This window comes from Lissotriton vulgaris, chromosome 11, assembly GCF_964263255.1.
Source record: "Lissotriton vulgaris chromosome 11, aLisVul1.2, whole genome shotgun sequence".
Lineage (NCBI taxonomy): Eukaryota > Metazoa > Chordata > Amphibia > Caudata > Salamandridae > Lissotriton > Lissotriton vulgaris.
The window spans coordinates 995,396,232-995,424,048 of NC_141699.1; the positions used below are offsets into that span (position 1 = coordinate 995,396,232).

Below are 27,817 nucleotides of genomic sequence, written 5' to 3' on the forward strand. Positions count from 1 at the left end.
ATCTTTTTCTCAGTGACACAATTTGACAGACTGCTCAACTGGGAAAGGCGATACCCCTTTCAGAAGAAAGGATGCACGCATCCTAAGCATCAAATGATAGTCTGGAAAATGATAGTCTAAGACATGACCCATGATTCTCAAGACAGTAAATCACCATCTATCAATTCTCCCTCCAAAAAAGATTACTATTATTACTGAAGGATAGTAAGTTATTCTTCTGATGGATACTTTAAACTTTAGATCCCTTTCCTTGTAAATCAGTAACAGAGAAAAGCATTCTGCAAGGAGGTGGGTCTGAAGTGTGAACTTAAACCAGAGAGTCCTGTAGGCAGCAGACGGCAAATTACCTTCCCTATAGACATGGGAATCGATGCAATAGTGCCCCATGAAATTATGGATAAATGCCCATGTGGCTCCTTGACAAATGTCCAGAACTGGAACACCCCAAGTCAGGGCTTTAGTGGCAGCTTTAATCCTGACAACAGCCCTTCATAGAGTTAAATCAGGATGGAGGGATTGAGTAGCTATGGTCCATTATGTTTCCATACATCAATACAAAAAATCAAAAGAAGGAGACAATGGACCACTTGTCCTATGTACCAGGATCAAGTTAGTTATTGTTCCGTCAGAAAAAAATACTCATTCATGTACACAAGATTGGGGCTTTATATCTTTGTTCTCCGCTTAACGTAACATGACAGCATCATCATAGGGTTTATTTTGAGAAATTGCGGACATCCAATTGGAGGAAGACCAACTGGTATTGCAGTAGGGTTCAGAAATGAAAAAAAGTGTAGTGCCCTTGTGAAGTGGATTAAAATTCCCTACGCCACCATAACGACAGGTACTTTAATGGATTTGGTGGTGTGAAAAAATAAAACCAAAGTGGTGCGTGCATATATCAAGTTACTAATCTACCACACTTTTGGTGGTCGACATGTTACAGCCTCGTTGGTCATCTAGAGGCTTTCTTCAGGACCAGTAGGTGTGTAGTAGCACGTTGTGGCGACTACTAGAAGCAGTTAACTTACCACTCCTATGGTGAGGAGTCAGGTCAATTGTACCTGTAACTCAATGTTCCCATTCTGGCCTTCCTCGGGGTGGGTGGGGGGTGGGGGGGGGGGGGGGGGGGGGGGATTCGGGGCGGGGTGGAGGGCCGGGGCAGCCGGCTCTGTGGACCTGCTCGATAGGAGCTTAGTCCTGAGTTGAACTGGCTACGTTCATGGCGCCTCGGGACCCGACCTGACTCCACACAATAGGAGTGGTAAGTTAACCGCTTCTAGTAGTCGCCCACCGGTCCTGAAGAAAACCTCTAAAATCCATTAAAGTACCTGTCGTTATGGTGTCATTGGGAATTTTAATCCACTTCACAAGGGCACTTCACTTTTTTTCATTTCTGGACCCTACCAGTTGGTCTTTCTCCAGGTGGAGGTCTGCAATTTCTCAAAATAAACCCTGTGATGATGCTGTCACATTACGTTACGGCAGAAAACCAAGATATACCACCCCAATCTTATGTACGTGAACAAGTTTTTTTTTAGACGCAACAATAACGAGCGTGACCCTGGTACACAGGACACGTGGTCCATTCTACCCTCTAGTTTTTTTGAACAGCCCTTCATAGCCAAGGCACAACACATTATGAGGTAAGGGCAATCCATCTTGATGAGGTCCGTTTCTGGCTCGCATTTATTTTCTTTGTACCTGGGGACCCAACATCTTGATTCATTGTCCTTTCAATGGATAAACTAAGGTCACGTTGGAGGTCTAACTCATGCAGTCCATTCTCCTGTTTAGGTGGATGAGGTGGTGAAAAGAACATCATGAATGTGACAGAATGCCCAACAGTTGAATTTGATGACACTTTTAGAAGAAGGAACGGATGCTTCCTAAGCTTCCACATAAATGCTAGTCAAAGACAAGACTCAATTTTTGCCTGTCCAGATTTGCAGGCTTTAGAATGCTGCAGAATTTACTGCTGTTAGTAATAAAGAGCCTGCACTTCCCCTCTAAAAATGTGCAGTGAATTGCCTTCTAAGCCCACAGACCAGGGAGCATATACATAAAAAACATAGGGCACACTACATATTGGGTTAGTGAGCCCCCACAGTAAAATACAAAACAGGCGCCATTCAACTCTGTAGGCCTGGCTAGACCGTTCCTTAATAGGCCTAGGCAGGATTACAATCTTTATTTTCCACCTCTGCTCAGGAAAAGGCTAGAAAAATGCTTCAAAGTGAATTCCTGCTCGGCTTTTTAAATGCAACTTAATGGTGGAAGCAGGTTTTTTATAACTTACACTAAAAAGAACTTTGTAAAAATGTACTTTAGGCAGCCTTAACCATAAGTGGACAAAACCAGTTCTGCCACTCATAACACCTCCTGAGCCGGAATACACATCCTTGGCAAGGAGAGTTAATTACTATGGCTAAAAGAACAACGGCCTGCCTCTGTGCTCAGGAAATGCCAATGGTTGTTAACGGCTGACCATATAGGAGAAAACAGCTAACTGGGAGGGGGCAAAAGCAGTTGCCAGAACAAAGGCCAGCTTTTGATTTTGAGTTGCTAGTGAGGGCTTCTGCTGGCACAGTTATGCCATCTATCATACATCCAGAGTTGGAATACACACACATGGCTCGAAGAGTTAACAATTCTGGCTCCGAAGACGACTTGTCTCTGGGACCAGGAAGGGTCACTGGGTGTTAATACTGGCCACATCGCAGGGATTAGCTATCTGGGAGAGGAGAGAAACCGTTGGTAGAACAAAGGAAACCTTTAGCACCCTTTCTTTTGACTTGGAGATGCCAAGAAGCAATTCCCATATTCAGCCCCAGGACCCTCCTAGACAGTTAGGCTCAAGCCACAGTAGGTAGGTAAACTCTTGAAACAGGTGCTCCTAGGAAATTTTACAGTAAGACAAAGTGGAAAAGCTGCAAAAGGAGGTTGTGGACTGCGAGAAAATGATTATTATTAGATGGTAGATTTTCACTAATTTTCGGGAAGTGAACACGATAGATCTTGCATCTCAACCAGCACTTCCTCTGAACATTCACTGCCCTTTGTTAACTCTATTTGAAGACTGTGTCTGCACTGGAAGTATCCTGACATCAGATTCTTGAATCTTGCTGAAGAGGAGGATTCACAAAAGGACTCAAGGGCCCCTGAATCCTACTGACACAGAAGGACTGGACCAGAAGATGCTTTCGGAGAAGTTGGAAATTAAGTCTGAAGGTAAAATCTTTAACCAGGAGACCCGCATGATGTAGCTGACCTCGGTTCCATCATGGTCAATCTGCAATTGCAACTAGGTCCTGGTCCAACACAAATTCTTGCTTTTCCATAGTGCTTCACTTTTTCTAGTTGTTGTTTGACTTACAATTGAAAAATAAAATAAGCACAAAAAAAAAATAAAGCTGCTGGTTCGCCATAAAATAGCTTGAAGATCTTGGTGGTTTAAACTCATTACATTTTTAGCCATTCAAAAAAAAAAAATGCTTTTGGAAATGTTTTTGTGTTCCGTACGTTACAATGGTTGGTACTGCTTGAACATAGCACGTACATCTGAGGATGGCCAGCGCCTTAGTTAAAAGGGGTTGAGTGAAGATTCTCTCAGTAATGTTTTATGACACACCAAGAGTGAGTTTATTGAGTTAGTATGGGTGCCCCCTTCCAAATTATTTACTCAATTTCTGACAGGTAGTATATGGAGGCCACACAAACAAGGTCTGCAGCACACTGGTGCACAGAAACAATGGCAGTAAGAACACTGTCTCTAGAGTCAGGAGCCTCATACTACAGCTGTGGAGAAGCTCAAAGGTAGCACACATAGTAAATGATCCAACTAAATTAAGGTCTTACTGAGGTATAATGAAGGAAGTATAGTGGAACATAAATGAAAGACTTTTTAAAATGCAACACAACCGTGATTAGAACAATGAAGGTTGATTAGATAAAGTAGGAAATGCTGAAAGATCTGTTAGGTAACCCATAACTGTCCTCATAGCAAAGCCTTGTTGGGCCAGAGATAAAATAGACAACAAAACATCAGAATTTTGCCTGTTGGGTGTTGAAAGGCTTTTCCTCCTACCAGGCAACAAATTTAGCACAGTGGCCTGAACATAAGGATTTGGTGGAAGGGCATTAACAACAAGATTGACGGACAGCACTCCTGAAGGAACATTAGAATCCATCAGTTGGTTCAATTCAATCTCCACACACGGAGGTAAAGATTGCGATGTTCTGAATATAAAACACTACCATCAGGTTGAACACAAAATCCCCCTGAAGAGTCAACAGAAGGGGCATTAATGTTTTACTTATCAGTGTTCACATTGCAGTTATTAGAGCAGAAATCTTAAAAGCTGAATATCTTGTACCTCAAGTACAGAGAGACACTAAATCAATAGCTCTAAATCCGGAAAGGCAGGGAATTGTCAAATGAGCTTCCGGCCTCAGGGGAACCTAATGTGTCGCGCAATAAAAAAGGCATACTAAGACCCATCTTTGAACTTTGCATAGATTAGTAACCAAGTCAGCCAGACATTTGCTGCGCATCTGAATAGCCTAGCGTGATTACATGCCCTTTTTTTTATATTTGGCACGTCCTGGCATGCATGATCAACATTACAAATGACAAAAATGCTAAAATATCTGCCATAAAAAATAACTACAAAAAGGACTCTTCTATTGGAGGTCACTGCCTTCATTTACACAAGGGGCCATTGGGAATCATCTATTGGCGCCTTTACTGCTTCACAAAATAAAGAAATGCTGCTGTCAACCAGTAATTAAGTAAAAGGGTCGAGGGTGGGTGTCCTGTCAGCGGTCTCTTTTACCATAGGTGACTGGACTTCATTTACAAGAGCCACTAGAAGGTGCCAGCACTTCTATTTAGGCTGAGGTGCACATGTGAGTAGGTACATTTCGGTTTGTCACTCACACTACAAGTGCACCAATGCTCAAGTGGGCCAATCCACTGCACCATTCTGTGGTGGGTAGAAGCAAAATGGAATGACAGTTGAACAGACCAATGGATAAGCAGGGCTTACCCAAAGGCCCTTTGTCTCTTTAGATAAGCATCTGTTGTACTTTTCAGTTTAGTTTACTTTATTTCGACAATCTTGTCATAAAAGTTCCACTACAAACATAAAAAATTATGACATGTATCCCTTATAATGCAATAAAAGACGTGAATTGAGCATAGCTCTAATAAAACTAATAAAAACTGGCCAATGGTGTTACATAAAAATGGCCATGAATACAATGTACAGTAGAACAGTAAAATGCTTGCAGTCTAATACATTACATTTTGTCTGTATAAACCACCACTCCTCAAGTGCTAGAGATCAAATAACCTATTAAAACCATTAAGTAGGATCACTGTCATTCAACCTCTGGGCCCTATACCTAATAACCCACATTTGGCCCAAAAACTTCGCCACCGCACATGCAAACAGGGGCCTGGCATCAGACTTAAAATTATCACCGCATCCTTATGGTTATTAGTTCCCAACTGTTTGCCGGTTGGACTCAAGCCAGTTTTTCCTCGGCATCGCATACAGCAGACAAGCAAAAATTCCGCGGGCTAAAGGTTCTTGGCAATTTGTACAACCAGGGCAACTTGTAGACACTGGGCCACTATTCCGTTTTCCAGTGAAGTCATGCAGGGGCAGGGGCAAACCTAAAATGGATATATAATTTCCTGGTCCTTGGGAGTTCTATGAGGTCTAGGTAGCCCTCAAGGGGTTGATCCAGTGTGTGGGCAATAAACTTTAGAGTAAGCTTCCCCCATACCCCAATGCAGAATTTGAAATAGATTACACACCCCCAATAAAGTTTCTTTACTTCGCTTTTACAGGGGAGTAGGGAGGGGTGGTTGATTTTCCAGATATCCCCAAACCCAATAGCCATAAACAAGTTCTTAACACACCTTAACTAACTAATTTTGTAAGACGTATCCCTGCAGCTTACATCCTCCAAAGCACGGGCATACTGAAATAATTCGGGGGTCGACTTAAACCCTTAACCAGAACAACAAGGGACGCAACTTAGCCTTGGTGGCGATGGAATGCCCTTGTCCAGCATGAGAGGAAGCAGGGGGGTACTCTGGGGCACAATCCCTAAGCTCCTAAGGAATTGTGTTTTGAGCTCCTCCAATTGCTCCAGACCCCATAGTTCTGACCCACACATCACAGGGCTCACCACTTTGGCACCATACGCATGCAGGGCCAGCGCAACCAGCTTAGTGAAAGAGGACGATGCTCTTTTGGCAAAACCGGATTAACTGCTTATGTTTCATAATCATCTTTGATATATGGGGTTTCCATGACAAGCTATCTAATAACTTTAGGCCTAGATTTCAAAGTCAGTAACTCTCTCAAGCTCCTTTCCCTCAAGAGAGGGCCGTCCCCTGTAGGACTTCAGGGCCATGAGCTTGGCTTTATTTTATCACATGAGGCTGGCAAAACAGCTAAAGGGGTCTCCCTGCCTGAACTAAAGATATGGTGCCATAAGCCAGGAACGATGTTAACGGTAGAATATGGCTATTCCATTGTAGGTCTCTTTTACCAGAGGTTATGGGACTTCATTTCCAAAAGGTGTCAGTAGACTTCCATCCAACAGCTGCTACTGCACCGCAAATAAAATATATGCAGCCCAATGGAAGGACATATGTTAAAGTGTCAAAAAAGAGTAGCTCTTTAAAACTGAGGTGGAGAAACCTTTTGAGGGTCCAAAATGTGGAAAGAGAAGCATTGGTACATCTAGCTGGGTATTTAAGTCCTTACACGATCTAAAGAAAGGACGAAAACTATATAAAAAAAACAATTAACAAAAGCAAACATCTTATCAACTTAAGGAAATGAACATCAAGGAATGAAACTAATTTGCCATTTTATGTGCAAACTCTCTCTCTCTCTAAATAGCAAAGTTGAATCTTTTCTTGCCTACCTCCGGCTATCTCCGTGGTGCATGTGGTGTCAGCAGCAAGTGAGACCAGCACGCAGAGAGTAAGATCAGGTACAAAGTATTGAACCACAAAGTCCAGAATTATTAAATAAAAATGCATTTAGTAAGTGAAAGAGGTTTAATAAACGAAAAGTAGTTAGCAAGCATGATGCGCATGCAAGTGAAACAGAACACACAAAACAAAAGCAAAATGTATACAAATTACATCAACGTCAAAAAGTACATGGAGTGTGTCCTACCTTCTGGGCGGTATTGTGCAACAATCGTTACATCTTGGCCTGCATTCTTTAGGGCTGTTGCTGCCTGCTCATGTGTGGCAGCCCTCAGGTCTACGCCATTGACCTACAGTGTGAAAATAGGAGTATCCATCAAAACTCTTAGGAACTGAAATTACCAGAATGCACTTTTAATCCTTGGCTGTACATGGTTAGAAGGCACTACAAAGAATGGATGTTTCCTTTCTACAACGGGGCAACTCAATTTTGGTTACATTCATGAAAAACTGTTACTATTCCATTTATCAAAAAAGTGCATTCTACAAACAAAATACACTCTGAATAAAGTACAGTAAAAAAGGGATTTGCTTTATAAATCCAAATATTTAGCCTGCAAGTATCAACTCTGTGCAATGTACTTAAAAAAACATTGTCGCATACTGATTTATTTTTATTATATTGTTTTGTAACCTATGAAATTGCCTATCTTTGAACTCCAATAACAAATTATGATACAAAAAAAACATTGTCACAGGTGCACCATGCATAGGAATTGAGACTCTGGTTATAGGATAAACGTATCATTTTTTTGCGGAGTTATTAAAAACACACAAAGTTACCTTGAGCAAGTACAATCTACGACTACCATTTGAAAAGTCATTATAATTTAGCAGGGCATGGCCTAATATTTTCTTAGTTATTGATGAATGAGCCATATTAGGCATGGGAACAGACAGACAACAACATTTCCAGCTATGAAATAAATTAAAGTAATCTGCATCTAAACCACAACAATTACTGTCATGGAGAGGCACTCTGCAACAGCTCTCTGTGATAGTTAGACATGGTTTATTTATTTTGAAAGTTTTATATAGCGCGGACAAGATCCTTGCGGATATCAGAGCGCTTTACAAAGAGAAGTACATGGGGGAGCATAGTCAGACAGATAAATCAATAGGTCACATAGTAAAAAATGGTACAAGTAGGTGGTTACAAAGCCAACCTGTGTACAAAATAGTACAAGTAAATGGCTACAGAGTCAAACATGGGAGCAATCAGACAGTTAATAAAAATAATCAAGGTTGAGTAAGAGAGTTCGACGGAAGGGTGGAGGACCCGTTGGGAGGGGAGGTGTAGTTGTGTGAGGTGTTGCAGGGGCAACGCGGTGGACGAGGGCATTTGCTGCGTCTAAGAGCGGGGATTGACGCCCGGTTTGGGGCGTGTTGAGTTAGTGAGTCAACCGGATGGGTAGGGGATAAGTTAGGAGGGGAGGTTGGTGAGGGGTGTATGGGGTGAATGGCGAGTAGTTCCTTGATGTTGTGTAGGTGGTGGAGGTGGGGGCGGCCGTCTGAGGAGAATGGCTGACCAGGGAATTCGTGTGCAGGTGGGAGCGTGGACTGGTGTTCGAGGAGGTGTGCGTTGTGTTGATGTATGTGAAGGTGTTAGGGAGAAGGGATGTTTTGGGCGGAAGGGATGTGGATGTGGTGGGGAGGGGGTTGGTGGTGTGAGTGAGGGCAATGATGGTAGGTGGGTGGGTCAGGGTGTATGCTGGGAGACTGATAGTCGAGGTGGGGGTGCCGAAAGGGTAATGGGGGCTGAGAGTAGGAGGGGAAATGGGATTGGGAGTGGTCATGTTGTGGGGAGGGGGAGTTATGCTAAGAGAGGAGGTGAGAGGGTAATGGGGACTGAGAATGGGGGGGATGCGGTGGGATCCATGTTGCGATGATGATTTAGGTGGGAATAGGAGAATGCACTATAGTGGTACACATGTGCAGGAAAAACAAAAACATACAGTTGGTTACATGGTGCAAGAATAGTACTAGTGATCAATCGGTGTATCCCAAATGTAAGAGTGTGCAGAGAAACATATACATACAATAGGTTACAAAAGGTTATAGAGTACAACAGTGGCACTAGTGATCAACCGGATATATATGGGGTAGTGCCACCATCAAAAATCCAGAATCATAGAAATCAGAAATGACATTAGTTAGCAACCAGGGTAGATGAAGTAGCATTGCATTAAAAATTTTCGAAATACAGGTAGAAGAATAAGACTGCGGTAAAAGGTATATGAGGTAGCAATCTGCGCATTACAAATGTTCAAAATACAGGTATAGGTACAATACTGTAACACTAGGCAAACATTCTTTCAGATATGGTGTAGCAATCTGTGCATTACAAATGTTCAGAGTAAAGCTAGGAGTGTACTGCAATAATAGGCAGACATTCTTTCATATATGAGGTAGCATTCTGTGCATTACACATGTTCAGAATATAGTTAAAAGTATAATAATACAATAATAGGCAGGCATTCTTTCACAAGAGGGTGTAGATACCTAACTGCGCAGAGTACTCAGTAGGTCTAGTCTAGAATGATAAATTCTTAGCGAGTGTTCAGATAAAGAAGAGAATGACTAATCCAGGATGTCCGCCCATGAGAGAGACTAGTCAAACATGTCCGCCAAATAGGTGGGATAGAGACATTAGTCCTCTGTTAGCTGCTGTTGCTTAGCTAGCACAGAAGAGCAGATTCCCTTCTCCTTCATGCATGCAGGGGAGGTGGAGATATTAGTCCTCTGTCTGCTGCTGTTACTTTAAGCATAGGGGGAGGAGTTTCACTTTCTATCTGAGCCAGCAATGCTCCATCTATCTGGGAGGAATGCTTATCTCTGTGTGGGGGAGTTAAACTGAGGAGCCTCGTGGACAGAGGTACCGTGGGGGGAGGGGGGGGGGGGGGGATTTATTGTTACAGGTTTATGGCTCCAGCCATTTTGAACAAAGGAGGTAGTTTAAAAGTGAGCAGGCGGGTAGGAAAAATACAAATACCTCAAGTCTCTGTGTGCCCCCTGAGTCCGACCTCAGAGTCTTTCAGAAGCAATGTATTAATTCACAAAGTGTCTCAGTCCCTTCCGATTTGCAGAGAATTTGTGAATTGCGTGTGATTGATCTCCATAGATTAGATTAGATCATGGCTTCAAGCCTGTATCACCGTGAGACGCAGCATAGGTAATCACCCGGTATCCAACGGAGCCGACGGGGGCAGGCTTCAGTCTTCTGTCGCAGAACCACTCCCGTTGTTGGTCTCAGGGCTCTCCTCAGTTTTCAGGGCTCTACTCAGTCGCTCCCCTGGGCCGCGGCGGCGCCATACCCTCCGGGCGCATCCATCTCCTGAGCCCGTGTCCTGTCTCCGGTGCTGCGGAGCGGGGGGAGGGTGGGGGGGGGGGGACTGCTACTTAGTAGCAGCCGGCGTCCTCCACCGTGGAGCGGACGGTAGGGGGGCCACTTTCACTCCTCTGGCGTCGCTCGCTGTAGCTCCTCTGCTGCGGCTTTACTTAGCCCTCCGTAGCCTCTGAGACTCACTGCGGTGATGCGGGCGGGCGGTTCCGGCTCAGCAGGCTCACGGAGCTTTAGCCGCCTCTGCGCAGGGGGTGCCCTCCTATGCTGCCAGGGGTGCCCTCCGATGCTGCCGTGTATGCCTTTGGGCTTCCTTTGCAGCTTAGGGGTGGATCAGCAGCCGAGCTCCAGTGCCTTCCTCCGCCGTGTAGCGGGGGACCTCTTCCAGCCCTCCGAAGTCGTCGAGCTGTCGAGAACAGGCTCCTGGAGTTTCAGCCGCCCCTGTGACGCGACGCTCTTATGCCGCCTTGGATCCAGTGCAGGGCTGGTGGCAGGGTGATCCGCAGTGTCGGCAGGGTGATCCGCAGTGTCGGCAGGGTGGTCCGCAGTGTCGGCTCAGCAGGCTCCCGCGTCAGTGATGAGGGTGTCTGAGTCGAAAGTCCAATCGCGGGGCATTTCAGGGGTCATTAGTCAATCCAGTTACTCGATCCAATTACTCTTTCGTTCCGTTCTTCTTTCTACTTTCGTTCCGTCGTGCTGGTAGGTGCTAACAGGGATAATGCCCGAATGGGATCCCCAGCACTGGGAGCTCCTCACAGGAGCTCCTACCAGGCGGCCATCTTGCATCACACATTGATTTACACACCAAACAAAACCAAATTGTCATATCTACAAGCTATGGATTTATTTAAGAGAAGGTGTTTGTTATTAACTGGCAAATCACAAATTGCCTCAGCTGCACCAGAAAGAAAAACCCATGATGGAAAAGTATCTTTGGGCTCAAACATGGAAGCTGATATGGCTCTTTTCCCCAATACACTGCATTAGTAGAATTAAGTGGGGTTGATTTAAAAGAGTTTTATAAATAGAAGTCAGAAGATTACCTTTGAATTGTAAGTGGTGTATTAAAGCACATACACAACAGATTAGTGCATGGTACATTCTTCTGACAAAGGACAAGGCATTTCTTTGAATGTCAGTGTTGGTAACATGAACCGCTTTGGTGCAGGCTGCCAGCCTTTTGACTTTGTCAGTGCTCTTTTTTTTATTTACGAAGTTTTGCATAGTGCTAGCCTGACCGGAAGGTATCGGAGCGCTTCACAACAGTTGCAGAGCAGAACAACGGTAGCAGGACAGATTACAATAAAGAGAGCAAAAGGGAGCAGAACAAATTACAGTACAGTGACACAATCCGGATGAGAGTCGTAGTAAAGAAGATGTTGAGAAGTTCCGTTACAAGGACTTGTTATCCCACAACCGAGGGAGGTTTAGTGTCATTTTCAGCACTCTGGCTGATCCTATCTAATCGCTAGCGATCTATCGAGGGAAAGGATTTTGAGCTGACTTTCGAATTTAGCAAAGGAGGGAATAGTTCTGATGTGGGGGGAATAGAGTTCCATATTTTGGGCGCATTGCCGGCGAAGGATCTGGCCGCGGTCTTTTTTGTGGTCGTTTTAGGGGGATAAGAAGTAAGGTATTGGAGCTTCTAAGGTTCCTGTTCTGACCTGTTTTTTTGAGTTTGGACGCCAGATATTGGGGTTTGCCTGTGTGGAGGGCTTTGTGGGTGAGGCAGGCCGTTCTGAAGTTCGCCCGCATTTCTATTGGAAGCCACTTGAGTTCTTTGAGTGCAGGAGAGATGTAGTCAAATTTCTTTATTCCAGTGACCATTCTGGCAGCCGTACTGAGGGTTGTTTTCAGCGGAGCAAGGTGTGTTTTTGCTATTACAGAGAGGACTGAGTTTCCATAATCCAGTCTTGACAGTACCAATGTTTGGGTGGCTTGTTTGAGATCCTTGGGTGGAATGAAAGGTTTTATTTTGTTTAGTAGTTTAAGGTCAAGGAAGGCGCTCTTAGCCAAAATCTTAATGTGTTTGGTCATGTCCAGTTTTGAGTCTAGCGTGATGCCTAATGATTTAACAGAATCAGCCAGGGTGAGTTTCCCGTTGAGTGCATCCATCTCTTTTAGCCATTCGACCACTTGTGGGTTCTCTTGTTAGAGATGAGGAGCAGTTTGGTTTTGTCCGGGTTCAGTTTTAAGTGGTTGCTTGACAGCCAGCATTGCAATTCTCTTGTGTTTCATTGAGTCTTTGGATGTCTTTGGCAGAGGAGATTTCCAGGTATATTTGGGTGTCATCCGCATATAGGTGAAAAGGGATGTTGGCCTTTCTGAGTAAGGTGGCAAAGGGTTCCATGTAAATGTTAAAGAGTAGAGGGGAGAGCCCTAATCCTTGTGGGACTCCCCTCCAGACTGGTTGAAGGTCGGATTCGAAGCATCTGATTTTGATTCGATTAGACCCCCCACTGATTCCCGATTTTCTGGGAGAGGTTGAGTAGGAATAAGGAGAACCATTTGAGGACCACCTCGTTGAAACCGGCCATTTCTTCGAGAGCTTTGAGAAGTTTGTGGTAAACTGTGTCGAATGCTGCCAATATGTCTAGGAGAATGAGGAGGCAGCATTGGTCTGAGTCCAGTGATTTGTGAATATCATCAATTATGTTGAGGATTATGGTTTCTGTACTGCATCCTTTCCTGAATCCGGACTGATGGGAGTCAAGGAGGTGGATATTGTCCAGGTGTTGAGTTAATTGTTGGAATACACATTTTTCTAGGATTTTGGAAAGAAGAGGAAGGTTGGAGACGGGTCTGAAGTTGTTTAGGTCATTTATGTCCAGGCCTGTTTTTTTCAGCAGCGGGGGGACTTGACCCACTTTCAGACAATCAGGAACAATTACGGTTTTTAGGGAGCGGTTTATAATCCTGCACCAGAGTGGAGCAAGGGAATGTTTACATTTTTGGGTGAGTTGAGCAGGGAGAGGGTCTAGGGTGTGAGATGAAGGTTTAGAGGTGGTGATACATTTGACTATCTCTTCCTCTGGAATGGGGTGGAAGAATTGTAGGAGAGTAGGGTCTGCTTCCTATGGTCACCCCTACTTTTTGCTGTGATTCTCTGTTTTTACGACTTTAATGTGGCTGTGGGCCTTCTAATCAGACCCACAGCCCAGCTGTTCTCTCTCTAAATTGATACCATGTACTTTAGGTACATACCAGATTGGGTATTGGGTCACCTTTGTGAGTCCCTGTATAGTGTACCATAGGTACCCAGGGCATAGGTGCATCCAAGGCCTACCAGGGGCTGCAGCACGTATTATGCCACCCCTGGCTGGCCCTCTAAACTGACACCACAGGTCTGTTCACACAGCCTGGGTAAGGTGGTGTAATCACCACTTACTTAGATATAGTATACCTATATCTACCTTATATATAGACACATATGCACCTATAAGTCACTCCTATGGTAGGCCTCGACAATCCTGGAGGGAGAGTGCTTGGTTTTATGTGAGAGGGTGCCCTAGCATGAGCTGAGCCCCTCTGCAGCTTTCGGAACCATCTCCTTATAGCTGTTCTATGATATAGGCATACCATATACTCATAAGTGCATTATAATCCTCACGGTTAATGCTAACTTTGGTTTGGCTTTATCAAAACATGTCGTGTAAGGTGTCGAACACTTTGGAATACTACCCCCCGCCAATTCTGGCGGCGGGGGTAGCATTCCACCATTCTAGAGGGAAAAGTCATGTATGTTACTGCTTTACCCGGTTAAAATTAAACAGAGCCTCAGCATCACAAAATGGATGCTGCTGCCACAGACACAAGTCTGACCTCCTGCTGCTGGACGAAACTCCAGCAGGGGAGGCCTGGACAATAGGTTTCCTGTCCAGGGAGGGGCCAGCACCTCCCCAGACAGGGGTTTTGTGTATTGGTGCAGGGAGGGCTGCATTCAGTGAATGCATCTAGACACTGCCTGGGGCACACAAGGTGCTCCATACATAGCCCGGTTCAAACCAGTTGCTGGGGCACTCCAGCCCCAGCACTGGTGCAAAACGGGACAAAGGGAAAGGGGTCTAACCATCCCCTTCTCAGGTCCACCCATAGGAGGGATCTAGTCAGGTAATCCAGCCCCCATCCTTAGTATAAGTATAGGAGCTGTGTCCCCAGGACTTTAGATTATCCTGAACGAATCTTTGAAAGACATATCTTGGACCATCGACATTCCATTCTGACTGGAAGACGAAAGACATCTCCCTTGTGGTCAAGGAGTGACCACCCTGTGCAAACAGGGACCAACAGCAATTTCGCCGGTCTGCAGTTTCAAGGCTCCCGTCAGAATCCGAAGACTCTGCGACTCAAGAACTGGACTTCCAGACTTCTCTGACCCAGCTCCACATCCACAGCAAAGCTGAGACCCGTGGCGGACACGAGAGACGTGGGACCGAACACCTTGGACATCCTGCATTTTGCTACCTGCACTCCTTTCCTGAAGCCTCAGTAAGTTGTGCATTGGGGTACGAGAAGCCCCAGCCCCGAGCACCATTTGCACCGAAGCCCAGGCCCCCACACTCCGCGAGTGTCCCGTGGGCCCCGCCTTTGAGCTCGACGCATCTTCCCGGTTCCTTGCCCGTTGGCTAGTGAGCCCCCTGAAGACGCCATCTTGAATTTGCTTTGCTTTCCTAGTTGCTCCAGCTTTCCTGAAAAGGATAAGCGCCAAAGACCTTGCTGATCTGCAACAGAGCCAATCTCGACATCCTGCGTGGGTTGCAGTTGCCTAAGCTTGTTGGGTCCAATCCGTATACCGACACCGTAGTCATCTAGATCCATCATAGGACAGCTTGAAACCAGCGCCTGGTCTTCGTCGATGCCTCCTGGACCTCGTGGCTGAAGAGACAAACTCACCTTCTTCACCTTCAAGCACGCAGCATCGCCTGGTTCCTTTCTGGTTCCTTCCTGGTCACTGGCTAGGTAACCCCGACTCTGTCCCCTCTGCTTTCAGGTTCTTCACATCACCGATCCACCCTTGGATCCACCCGGACACTTTTCCTTTGGTCGCCTGCAGCACTTCTTTGCAGATCTCCATAGAAAACGACGACGAAACCCAACATGAAAAGACACCTATGCACCCGGCTTCCCTGGGTGAGGTAACACGAGTACTCCGGTGCTCCCGTGGGTCTTGACTCTCGAAGTGTCCTAGTTTAAAATGGTTCCATCCTAGTCCATGCGGAAGTGTCCTTAAACAGTAACTTTGTAACTTCTTTGTTTCCCATTATAAGTCAATGGTAACTCGCGACTGTGTTTAGACACTGCACGCGTCTCCCGTGGCCTCCTACTTCCTAACCTTTGGTTGTTTAGTGTAGCCCCAGCGATTCCCTAGGCCTACTCTCTATTTCCGACGTGGTTCTTATACCACTTTCTTAGTATATGATTCGTGAGGCCCCTAGGGCATTACTGTATATTGTGCAACTTATCGTATGCTAATTAAGTAACTTGTGATGTACTTTTACCTCGGACCTCAAAGAGTGCAGAGGGGTTGTGTTTAGAATAAATACATACATATTTGATATATACCTTGTGAGGTGTCCTTTCATTTGGTATTCAATGGATTATAATTGGTAAAACAGCTGGCTTCACATGCTCTCTGAAGTCTTAGCCTATTGACTGCTGGTCCATGCTACCACCAGGATAGCTTTCTATAAGGTTGACTTTACAACCACCATCAATAAGGGTTGATTAGACTGGTGCAAGGTGCCCATTAGAACTAGTGGATATCATATGCCAGGCTAACTTCTCACAAGAGTGACCAGGATGTAACGTTGAGCGTGGGAGCGCCACCAAGCACCCGAGCTGGGCTGCTAAGAGGAGGGGAGGAGCAGTTGTTGTCCAGAGAGCGCTCGATCTTGCAGATTTTGTCATTGAAGAAGGTGGTGAAGTTGTAGCACCGTTCTTTAGAAGCCTGTCCCAAGACCGTATCAGGTTTGGAAGTTTGTTGTCTGATGATCTTGAGGAGCTCCAAGGGTCTGTTTTTTGCGTAGTCCAGTGCAGAGCGGAAATATACAGATTTGTTTGTTCCTGATATGACTGTTGTATTTCTTCCTGATAGTTCTGAGTTGATCGCGGTGGAAGGCAGTGGGCATGCTCCTCCAGCGTCTTTCTCCGGCTCTTAGTTGTCTCCTTTCGTCATTAATGTCAGAGTCGAACCAAGATCGGGACGGAATGGCTCGTTTTTTTTTATGTTTCAGGGGTGCTAGTTGGTCAGGCAGGGATACCATATTCATGTTATGTAGCAAGATAGGATCATTTGTGGAGAGGTCCTTGTGGCTGGGTAGGAGCACCTTTGGCATTTATTCCATGATGTCCAGGGGGATCTGGGTGAGATTTCTAGACAATTGGGTGGGGGCGGGGGGGGGGATCTTACACAGGAGGCAGGGATAGAACTTTTTTGTTGATGTGGAATAAGATCATGTGGTGATCCGACCAGTCCACTGGAAGAATGTTTTCAATCATGATTATGTCTCGATGGGCAATGATGGCATCCAAGGTCGCTCCTTTGTTGTGAGTTTCTTCCGAGCAGTGTTGGGACAGGTTATTGTCGCAGAGGAGATTATTGAGCGATTGAATTAGCGTGTTGTTGGCTTCGCTTCAGCGTAGGTTGAGATCAACCAGGATTAAGAAGTTAGTGTCTTTGAGAGTACAATGGGCTATCAAGTCGGATAAATGTTCCCCAAATGTGGGGGTGTTACCTGGTGGGTGATAGAGCAGGTGACCAACTAATGGGCTTTTATCCTTCGTTTTGATGTTGATAGTGAAACATTCAAAGGAGCTATACTTGCAGGAGTCCATTACAGTGATGTCTATATCCTCCTTATGGATGATGGCAACACCTCCACCTCGTTGGTCTTTTCCATCTTTGTTGATGATGGAGAAACCTGGGGGCACCAGCATATCAAAACAGGGAGGGGAGATCTCGTTCAGCCATGACTCCGTGATGAACACAATATCTAAATCCTGAGAGAGGATGGCTTCTGCTAATTCCGTTGCATGCTTGGGGCTGATCTACAGTTAACGAGCATGTAGTTGGTGGATAATTTCCTATTGCTTGGATACTCTCCTGATGGGGCCCTCGGTATTGAGGAAAGGGAGGGGAGGGTTGGGGTCTTGTAGTTTTTGCGGGGGTGGTCTCTTCTGAAGCCTGTGATCACTTGAATATTGGAATTCGAGGAAGCTGGGAGAGGAGAGACATAGGTGGAGGCTAAGTCCAAAGCTTATTCAGCAGACATTGCTGCTTTAGTTCTGGAAGGTCTTTGTGATTGGATCTCAGCATCCTTACTAGGAGGAATCTGTACCCCAGATGCGGGGGCTTTGATTCTCATGGGAGGCTGAAGTGGGATCTCAGCATCGCTCCAGGTAGGACTCTGCCGCTGGTTCTTGAGGGCGGGTGAGAGCCCGAGATGCGGCTTTAGAAGGATAGAGTCGGTCTGAAAGATGGCCTGGGATGGGGCCGTGCGGTTTTGGGTAGGGACATTTAGCGGGGTGTGGATCAGGGTCGAGTTGTGAGGCCTAAAGGTAGGTCGGTCGCCCCAGCTGTCTCTTGTTAGCGACCCTCGGTGGGGGGTCTAATCGAGGGCTCTGCCTCGGTGACTCTGCGGGCGTGGAAGAGAGGTCAGTAGAGTGAGCCGGTGGGTTGGAGGAGTGATGATGGCGAGGATGAGTTTGAGAGGATGGTGGGATCCGTTCTACCTCGGAAGAGTGAAGGGCACGATTCAAGGGGGCGGAAGAGTGGGAGGGGCTTCTAGGGGGCGGCTGAAGGAACTCAGGGGAGCGGGAGTAGGTATTTGCTTTGCCTGATGGGGCATGTTGGCCAAGGAAGGAGGTTGGGGAGGAGTAGTTCGAAGAGTGACGCAGGGTGGAACGAAGAGCAGGGAAGAAGGAGTCGAAGGCCTCTAAGTTCTCGTTGTTAGCCTGTATTAAAACTGTGCCTTTTGAATAAACGGTCACAGATGTATTCCTGTTTTTAGTAGCCTTGTTGGGGAGAGAGGTAGTCAGTTTACAGCTATGTGAGGTGGTCGTGGTTTTGGATATGTGAAGTTGCATTCTTAATGTGGTGTTCCAGTTCTCAGGCCTATCGGTGTGGAAGATGAGATCCATCTTTACCTGCCCTTTGGAGGAGCAGTGGTAAGTGTCCACAAATACCGTTTCTGGGTGCTGTCTGATTAGATTCAGCTTGAAGTTTTTTCTTGCTTTTGAAGAAAGGCTAGGGGGGAAGCTAATAGCGAAGGCATTCACGCCGTGCGGTTTCATATGGACCGGCATGAGTTGGTCCACGAAGTTAGAGTGCCCGGTGCCATTGTTGCTTACTAAATAGATGGGGGTTGCCGAGCTGCTGTTAAGAGGCGAGACTCCCTTGGTCTGGGAGCGACGACTATGTGCAACTGAAGACGCCTAGTGTTTGGCCGGCACGCTGGGGACCTATCTGCTATATGAGCCATGGTACTCCCTTGTGCACAATGCCATTGCGTACCGATGGGAGAAATAGATGGCTATGGGAACTAGTTGTCACGAAAGGAGTCGGTGGGGTTCTGAATACCCTGTTATGGGGTGATATAGCAGTGGACCATATAGGAGAGGGGACCTATCGGTTAGGATGGGAGAGTAATTGCTGCTTAGTGAGGGAGGTAGGGTCAGTGTGATCTATTTGTCTGATTGGGGGTGGTCGGAGGGCTGAGTTGACACGAGTGGGAGAGATAAAGGTTCTGGGGCATCCATTCGGCAGAAGCGTGAACAGGCAGGCTCCTTTATGAGCTTCCTTTTGGGCATGTCTAAGGGGGCCCTTCCTCCAAATGGGTGACCCAGTGGGCGGAGGCACGGAAAGCTTAGTGGATGCTTTAAATCTTTAACCAGAGCGGTCCTAGGTGTCAGCCATCTTGGGGCAAGGCATGGACTTCCAGTCTTTCTGGATCTTTTAGGCTTTCTTTTTTGGGCTTCCTTTTAACTGAGGGAGGGGAGGGGGCCTTCATCCATGTGAGTGACCCAGTGGGCGGGGGCACGAAAGCTTAATGAAGCTGCAAAACCTTCAACCGGTGGAGTCCTATGTGTCGGCCATTTGGGGTCAAAGGATAGACTCCAAGTCTTTCTGGATCCTTTTTGACTTCCTAATTTGTTTTTAATTTTAATTTCCGCTTCCCTTTGAGCAGGTCTAAGGAGGGGGGAGCCCAGCCTTCCTCCGACTGCAAGCTCCGATGAGCAGGGGCACGAGGAGCTTCACGGGATCAATGCTCTGTCAGGCACTTTCTCAGGCGTCGGCCATCTTGGGCCAGGCGACTACCTCTTGCCAAACCGGAGTGTGTACAAATTCCTTTCCCAGCTCTTTTCAATGCACAATTCAGGGTGGGGGGAGCCGCTCCTCGACTCAATACGAGCTCCGGTATGCGGGCCATCATGGCTGATCCTCGAGGGAATCCGCATGAGCGTCCATCGGGAGGTCCTTCCGACCTCTCCATAACTCCTCGCTCTTCTCTTGATGCCTGCCGGGCAGCTCTGTCTGCGTGGGGGTCCGTTCCAGGACTTCTTACTGCGGGGCAAGTTGTCGGGCTGGCCTGGCAAGAACCCGCAGGATTCGTCTCCCTGGGCTCCTCGGCAGGACCGTTTGGCAGCCGGGGAGCCCTGGGGACGCTCTTGACTTGATTCAGCTAGACGTCCCGATCAGTTCCGGTAAGTCCTGCGGTGCTCGCGAATAATGGCTGAGGCGGGGTGAGCGGGCCGGGTGTGATTTTCACCGAGTTAGTGATCCCAAGCCTGAGAGCCCGTTTATCCGCTCTTTGTTAGATGAACTGCCAGACTTCACCAATATACACAAAAAAACTCCACTAGGGAAAACGAACAAGTTACTTACCTTTGGTAACAATATATCCGTAAGACACAGATTAATTATAGATTCCTTACCTTGTGAATTACCCCCAAGCGTCAGACTGGATCCAGAGACTTTCTCGTCAGAGTACCCCTGCGCGTCGAAAGGTGGCGTCGGTAGGCTCCGCGTTAGTCGTCGTGGTCGACGGGATGACGTTGTGGCAGCTACTTAGACGCCCCCCTTTCGCGCTGACATTGGCTCTGAACACGACTTTCCCACTTGCCCACTGGTGTGCAAAACTAGGGCCCTGAAAGGAAACCCTTAACCCTAGAAGTCAGTTTGCAGAACGGAGAGGATGGGTGGCGCAGTAAGGAATCTATAACTAATCTATGTCCCTTACAGATATATCATTACCGAAGGTAAGTAACTTGTTCATCTGAAAGAGACAATTAGTTATCGATTCCTTACCATGTGAATAGATACCCCAGCAAAACCAGCCCCAGAGGTGGGTCTGCAAACCAAGTTCACACCAGAATGTCCTGAAGAACAGAACGACCAAAAAAGCCATCTCTCTGGACTTGGCTGTCCAGGCAGTAGTGTTTTGTGAATGTGTGCAGAGATGCCCACATCGCTGCCTGACAGATGTCATTGAGGGGGACTCCCCGTCCCAAAGCAATGGTAGCTGCTGTCGCCCTCGTGGAATGGGCACGTAGCCCCACAGGAGGCTCCTTCTTTCCCAAAGAATAGCAAGCTTTGACACACAAAACGACCCATCTAAAGATGGTCCGTTTGTGTACCGCCCGACCTTTTTTAGCGCCCATGTAGCCAACAGAGAGCTGGTCATCCACCCGGAATTGTTGTGTGTGATCCAAGTAAATTGAGAGGGCATTCGAAAGGGGGGTACTAGATTAAGGTCCAACTAAAGCATGATGAATGGTGATGGTGGAAACGTATTACAGACCTTACAAAAACCTATATAAAACAGGGGATTTGAACAGGGATGGGTGATCTGGCAGAAAGATAGCTATGTAAGGTGCCCAGAGCAGAGACCTGTTGGGCAAACGAAAGAATAAAGAGAAGGACTTGAGAAAGGTAGTCGCAGAGGGAAGTGAGCAGCCCCTTAAGACACTCAGAAGAATCCAGCGGTCTGATGTTATAGACCTCCAATGGTGCAGGTAATAGCGTATTCTGCCGCCCACTGGGTGCCTATGATGGCTGGAGGGCGAACTAAGGAGGTCTGGAAGCTGCAGCAGCCGGGCGTGCTGAACTTTCCAAACTACTGGCTGCCCGACCCACAAGGTCTGGGGATACCATGCCCTCTGCCACACACAGGCTGGGGAGCTTGCGTGCTGTGGTGGCATGGCAGGAAAGGACACAGCTGGAAGCTCCCTTCAATGGCTGCGAAAGGTGGACTTGTGTTAGTACGGGGCATGGATAGGTCCAAGGACCTGGTCGTAGCTCTGCTATCCTTTAAGTGCTCCAGCACAAAGTCCGTTTTGTCTTCGAAGAGACAGCAGCCAATAAAGGGCATGCCCTCAAGCGATGCTTGGACATCCCCTGAAAAGCCAGTAGTTCTCAGCCAGACGTGGCATTACAAGGCCACTGACAAAAAAAAATTACTCTGCCTAGCGAGTTGGTCATATCCAGCCCACATCTGATCGTGAACTTAGATGCATCTCTCCCATCTGCCATACCTTTGGATAGCATGGCCCGGGCCTCCTCCGGGAAAATGGGCAGAACCTGTGCAACCGAATCCCAGTGCATGGAAGTAACAGACCAAAAGGCATGCAATGTTCACGGATCGCAGGGAAGGCTGGTGGGAGAAAACATTTTCTTGCCTACTGCTTCCAGCCTCTTGGTTTACCTACCTGGTGGAGAGACAAGGAATTCACCAGGGTTTACGCGGGAAGTGGAAGCTTGGACCACCAAGCTCTTCCGGATAGGATGTTGAGTGAGGAAATTGGGTTACTCTGTGGTGGGGCGATGATAGCGGGCATTTCTCCAGGTCCAGGAGCCCCTATGCAGAGACTGGACCAGCTCTCAAGCAGGATGTCCGTAAGGGCTTCACTAAAAGAGAGAAGCAGTTCAGAGGGGGGGGTCACTCTTGGCTGAAGTACCTCTGCCAAGACAGTAGTTTTGACTGCCACTAAGGACAGGCTAAGGTCCAGGACCTCGGCTCCTCTTATCACAGCGAAAGAAGCTCCCTCCTCCATAGCCATGGTAGGAGGAGAGATCATGCCACTATCTGTACAGATGTCCAGCCCACTGGCGTCCATCCATTCCTCACACCAGTCCATGGTGGGGTCTAGGGCTGGTATTCTTCAGGGTCCAGTGACCCCTCCTGTTAGAACCGGCTGTCTCTAGTTGGCAGAGGTATGCACTTCTGACAAATAGGGACACTCCTTTTCTAGTCAGGGCAAGGGGATCACACCCTTCGATAACCCCTGCTCACCCCCTTGGTAGCTTGGCAGAGCAGAACAGGCTTATCTCAGAGGCTGTGTGTTAAGCAATTATGACCACATACAGTAATAACGTGAATACGCTACAAATGGACACGACACAGTAGTATTATAAAAATAAGTATTTTTATATAAGACTTAGCACAAGACCAAATAACGGCAAAACTGTACACAATCGGAATAAATACGTTCAGGAAGGAAAAAGGATAGTTCAAAGGTAGTTTCTTCTTTAGCACAAAAGTCTTTAGTATCAAGCAATTCTTCTTCTTGGAAACACAGTTCTTAGCAATAGGGTAACTCACACGGGAGCTACACAACGCCGGGGCAAAGATAATCCACAGGTTCGGCGTCGACCGCGAGGAGCGCTGCGCCGGGCCTGGAGTCACACGGACCCCCAATAACACAGTACCTTAGGAAAATGATGCACACGATGATCAGCGGCGTCGAGCAATCCGGCGTCGCGTCTTCGGTGTCGATCAGGCCTCAGCAGGCGTTGTGGATGATGCAGTTGCACAGAGTGAGCAGCGCTCACGGCGTCGAAGGGCACACGGTTGATGCGATCAGCAGCGGGGTAGACACGAGGTCCTCTGGAGTTAGAGCCGTACTCCTACTCACTGGCGTTGCTGCTGGCGTCGGTCGGGCCCAGCGTCCGATCGTCGTGATTGCTGGTTCTTTCAGAGGTGCTGGATTCACACTCCAGCAAATAGCACTTTTAACAGATGAAGTCGTTTAGCCCTGTGACTTCAGCAGGAGACTGGCACTCTTCCAGTCCTTGGAGATTTTCTTAGCAAGCGTGAGAGTACACACACAGTTCCTCTCTCCTGGTTCCTTGGCAAAAATAAAGGAGCACTGCAGGATTCCCCCAACAACAGCACACTGGCAGAAGGGGTAGGCAGTCCTTTTTAGATCAGCAGGCTTCTTGTCCTTGGTTACAGGGTTCCTTGTCAGAAGTGATCTGATTTCCTAGTTCAGGGGTCCTTCTCTTATACCCCTTTTCGTCTTTGATCCCTTTGTCTATGCCGGGGGTTTCCCAACATCCTGGGTCCGTGGTGGGTGGAGCTAGGTAGTCGCACCTGGTCTATTCATTGAGCCGGGCCGGGTCCTCAGACGCCCCGCAGGAGGTGGAGCCAGCATTGATACTGGCAGGAGCAGAGCTATCGCCCTCCTGGCAGGAGGTGGGGCTAGGATCGTCCATGGCAGGCACAGAGCCATCAGCCGCTTGGCAGGAGGTGGAGCCAGCATTGTATCAGGCAAGGCAGGCTATCAACAACTACTCTCCCCCTACTCTCAACGTAAATGTCCCACTCATCCCACACTGACTCATCCAGACCTCTTGGAGCCACCCAGCTCCTGTCACACACGTAAGACCAGCAGAGACCAGATATGGTTAGACAAGAAAATAGACACTTTCTAAAAGTACTACTTTCGAACCCAGAGTCCAAAAACCATCCACACCAATGGATGCGTAATTAAACCCCGAGTTCAGGGATACCAAACTCGACATTGCACCGTACTCTCCGAGCCAGCTAGGATCATAGCATTAATAATCCCGGCGGCCCATTCTATCCAACGGAGAGCAGGCTACCTCGCAATAGTGAAGCACTAAGATGGCGGCACTTCACTATCAGGACATGCCAACTTGGTCAGGCTTGTCCTACCTTACACTTACAATGCACCCTGCCCATGGGCCTACCATAGGGGTGACTAACATGAAGTTAAGGGAAGGTTGGAGGGCTGGCAGGTAGGTATACCTGCGCAGCCGACGTGACAGTGCAAGACTGCACGTGGGTCTCGCAATGACCGACCCGTAGACATTCTTTTACAAGGCCGCTCCTGTGGGTGGCACAACACGTGCTGCAAGCCCACGAGCGGCATTTGTATTTACAAGCCCCGGCACTCCTGGTGCACTAGACTAGGGACTGACAGTAAACCAAATAAGCCAAACATGGATACAATAGATACATCATTTTAACATAGGGAGCACTTGCGCTATGGCACTGATCAGCAGTGACACGGCGCCCAAAGCATATACCAGCAAAACATCGTAAAACAGTAGAGGCAAACAGAAAAATGGAGGAGAGACTCAAGCCAATGATGTCAGGTCTAACACCTCCCATTCCTCCACAAGTGCTGGCATGTATGAATAAGCCTTAGGCTCTGGAGGGCAAGGCTCCAATCAGCGTGGAATAGACGTCAGGCAACGCCTCTCCAACTCCATGTCAGAGTCTGGGATGAGAGTGGGGATGGCGGCGGCGCAGGTAGGGTCGACATTGGGACCGGTGTCGGAGAAGGTCGAGATGGTGAGGTGCCGGGTTTTTAGAGACCCGGTGGTGCCAGGGGACCACACCCGAAGACCTCTAGGTTCTCCCTGTTCTGGACTTACAGAAACACAGAGTCTTCTAGTTGAAGTCAGAGATCGAGTTTTATTGGCTGCAACCAAGTAACATGTGTCCTAGAAGTACGACAGCACGGGCCGTAAGTTCTAAGGATACTGTTCGTTTTGACAGAACCAGACTTCTCCTTATATACATAAATAACAGCTGTAGGCAAGAATTCTTAAGTTTACGATATGGCAATACAAATATTTCCACAATAATACAAAGAGCGAAGTCATGCTGGTCAGCACATATTTCAGATGTCCAGTTGGTGATGGATTACCCCGCCAGATCCAGAACTCCCATCAGATATCGATGAAATGCCAATAAGGTCGAGCACCCTCCCATCATAAAACTGGCCATAAACAAGAATCATGGACAAGTGTGTGTGTGTATGGGAAAACAGGGTCTGTATGTAGTGAAGGGTTTATGACATGTTGTGCCTTGATGATATCTGGCTCGGCCACTGGGCGAGGAGCTGCCCAAACAGGGTTGGCTGGAGGCAGTGGAGTCAGCTCGGCCGGGTCATGGGGAAGTCAGCTACGGTGGACGTGTCCTTTCAGATCAAACTCGGTTTTAATCAATTGACTATATGAGGGCAAGCTACAAGATGGATGCCGTTCACAAAATGGCGTCTGAGGGTTCGAGACGGAAACCACGATTTAAGGATGTCAGCATCACTCGATCATGACGCAAATGCATAGGGATGATGTCCTAATCATTACCGGTCTGTCGATACCAAATTCGTCATGGTACGACGACATTTGCGATACGAGTGTGTGGACCCCGAGGCTGGTGAAACGGCAGGGTCCAGAACTGCAGTACCACAGACCCTCCTTTTGCCCTCATATTAGGCAATAACTCTAATCTGAATCCAGATCTGTATTGATGAATTCGTGGAGATGCTGCTGGAGCATCATTCCGTTGCTCAATTCGTCCCTTGACACAGGCTTCCTCACACATGAAGTAGCACAGAAGCCACATAATGCAGGGGCGCACTGTACAAACAGGCAGAACATAAACAGAACGGCTAAGATCATCCCAATGAAGATCAGAGTCTTCCATCCCCAGGCAGAGATCAGTTCCCAGAACCACCCTAGCAGAGACCAATCCCCTTTCTCCATGTGAAGGGAATCAGAGATTTTGTGTAACTTGGAGATGGCATGGTATACTGTCGGAGCATTATCGGGGATGAAAATGCAGCAACTAGATTGGATCACTCTACATACACCACCACGGTCTGCAAGTATGACATCCAGGGCAACCCGGTTTTGAAGGGTCATAAGTCGATCCGATTGAAGCTCAGCTGTTAAGTTGCTAAGGGCACCGGCCGTTTCAGTCACGGCGGACTCAACTATCCTCGTCAATTGTCGAATGTTCCTGCTGTTCACCATAGGCCCCCAAAATGGCAGAAAACCCTTTGCGAAGTCTCCAAACTCTTGACCCGCGGTGTCGTCTTGACTCACGACACCCCTAACTGTCCTTGTCCGATGGTAATCTGCCCTGGCCGTGTAGGTGGGTGGCAGCAGAAACGAGATGAAGCATGTGCCCGAGAAGTCAGCGGGCAACCATGTGTATGCTTTGTCGTGGCAGATGAAGTATGTACCCTTAGCCGCCAAGAATGGAGGGGAAGTTCGGGATGCAAACACATACGTTTCCGTGCATATGCTCTTCCCCAACTGTGCTTTGGGATCCCTGCCAATACCTTGCAGACACAGATGACCACGGTGGGGTACTACCCATACTGAGGATGATTTCTTTGATTTCTGGCTCTCACTTAATGAAATCCCATACTTGGTGATGTTCCACCTACTGTATGGGGTAAACTCATCCTTGGGAGTTGCTCTGATCGTGCCAATATCTCTACTCATGTTCTTGATTCCTTCCACTAGTGCCCTGTTATTTGAGTTTTCCCCTCGAATGTATGGTTCAAGGGAGAACAAGAACATGGTCTGGAAAGCCCACAAGGACCCGAAATAACTGAAGGGCAGGACGAAGTAAGGGATACCCTTATCGGTTGTGTGTGGCATGAGTCCACATATCCAACAGTTCGTGGTGTTCATAACAGATTGGTGCTGGTGTAGGAGTAGGACAAATGAATTGTTCCCAAATTCGAGTCTTCTGGCAGACTCGTGTTCAGGTAGTGGATGGAAGGAGTGTGTGGAAACGGTAGGAGAAGGTGTGAGCTGAGTGTCGTGTATGAATGGAACTCGGAAGATGGACAGAGCATAACCAGTCAAAAACATTATTATACTACACAACATTGAGATGCTCAACACTAGAAAACGTCTCTTTGCCATTATAGTGCATATTCTCTTTTCAAAGTTCATGCGTCTAGCAGGTCTCTTCTACCCTTGGAAACTCCATCCTCTGGTTGCTGCCCGCGGTGGGAGGTTGCTTCTGCCAAGATGTGCGCTCTAACCAGTCCGGGGTGATTCCCTCAGACTGACCAGAACCGTTGACCTAGGCGTCCCCGGCTGCACTCCTCAGACTTCAACAGCGGCCTTAGCAGCAGAACCGGATGGCGGTTCGAAAATCAAAAATGCGCTAGTTCCCTGGGCGAGAGAGCTGTGGAATCAAAAATAGTTCATGGGAAAAGGGAAGATCGCACTGATTCGGGTATGTCAGTTCCTTGGTCTTGGCCTCAGATTATAACGTTCTTTCTCAGGCACGGTGTGATCTTTGAACAATGTTTCAGGTTCTGTAGTGTCCAACTGCAGCGACGGTGGCACAGATTCTTGCAAAATACGATCGCTCTCTTTGTCGGTACCAGTTCCTTTTAGTCGT

General features: G+C 47.5%; 1 protein-coding gene across 19 annotated transcripts in view; it reads right to left on the reverse strand.

Moving 5' to 3' along the window:
• The window catches only part of DLG1 (discs large MAGUK scaffold protein 1), a 1,304,904-nt gene that overhangs the window by 200,585 nt on the left and 1,076,502 nt on the right, over positions 1–27,817 (reverse strand). For all 19 annotated transcript variants that reach the window (XM_086944257.1, XM_086944255.1, XM_086944253.1 and 16 more), the window contains one exon: positions 7,206–7,308. In XM_086944257.1, coding sequence (XP_086800383.1) covers positions 7,206–7,308 — 103 coding nt within the window. The remainder of the gene's footprint in view (positions 1–7,205; positions 7,309–27,817) is intronic.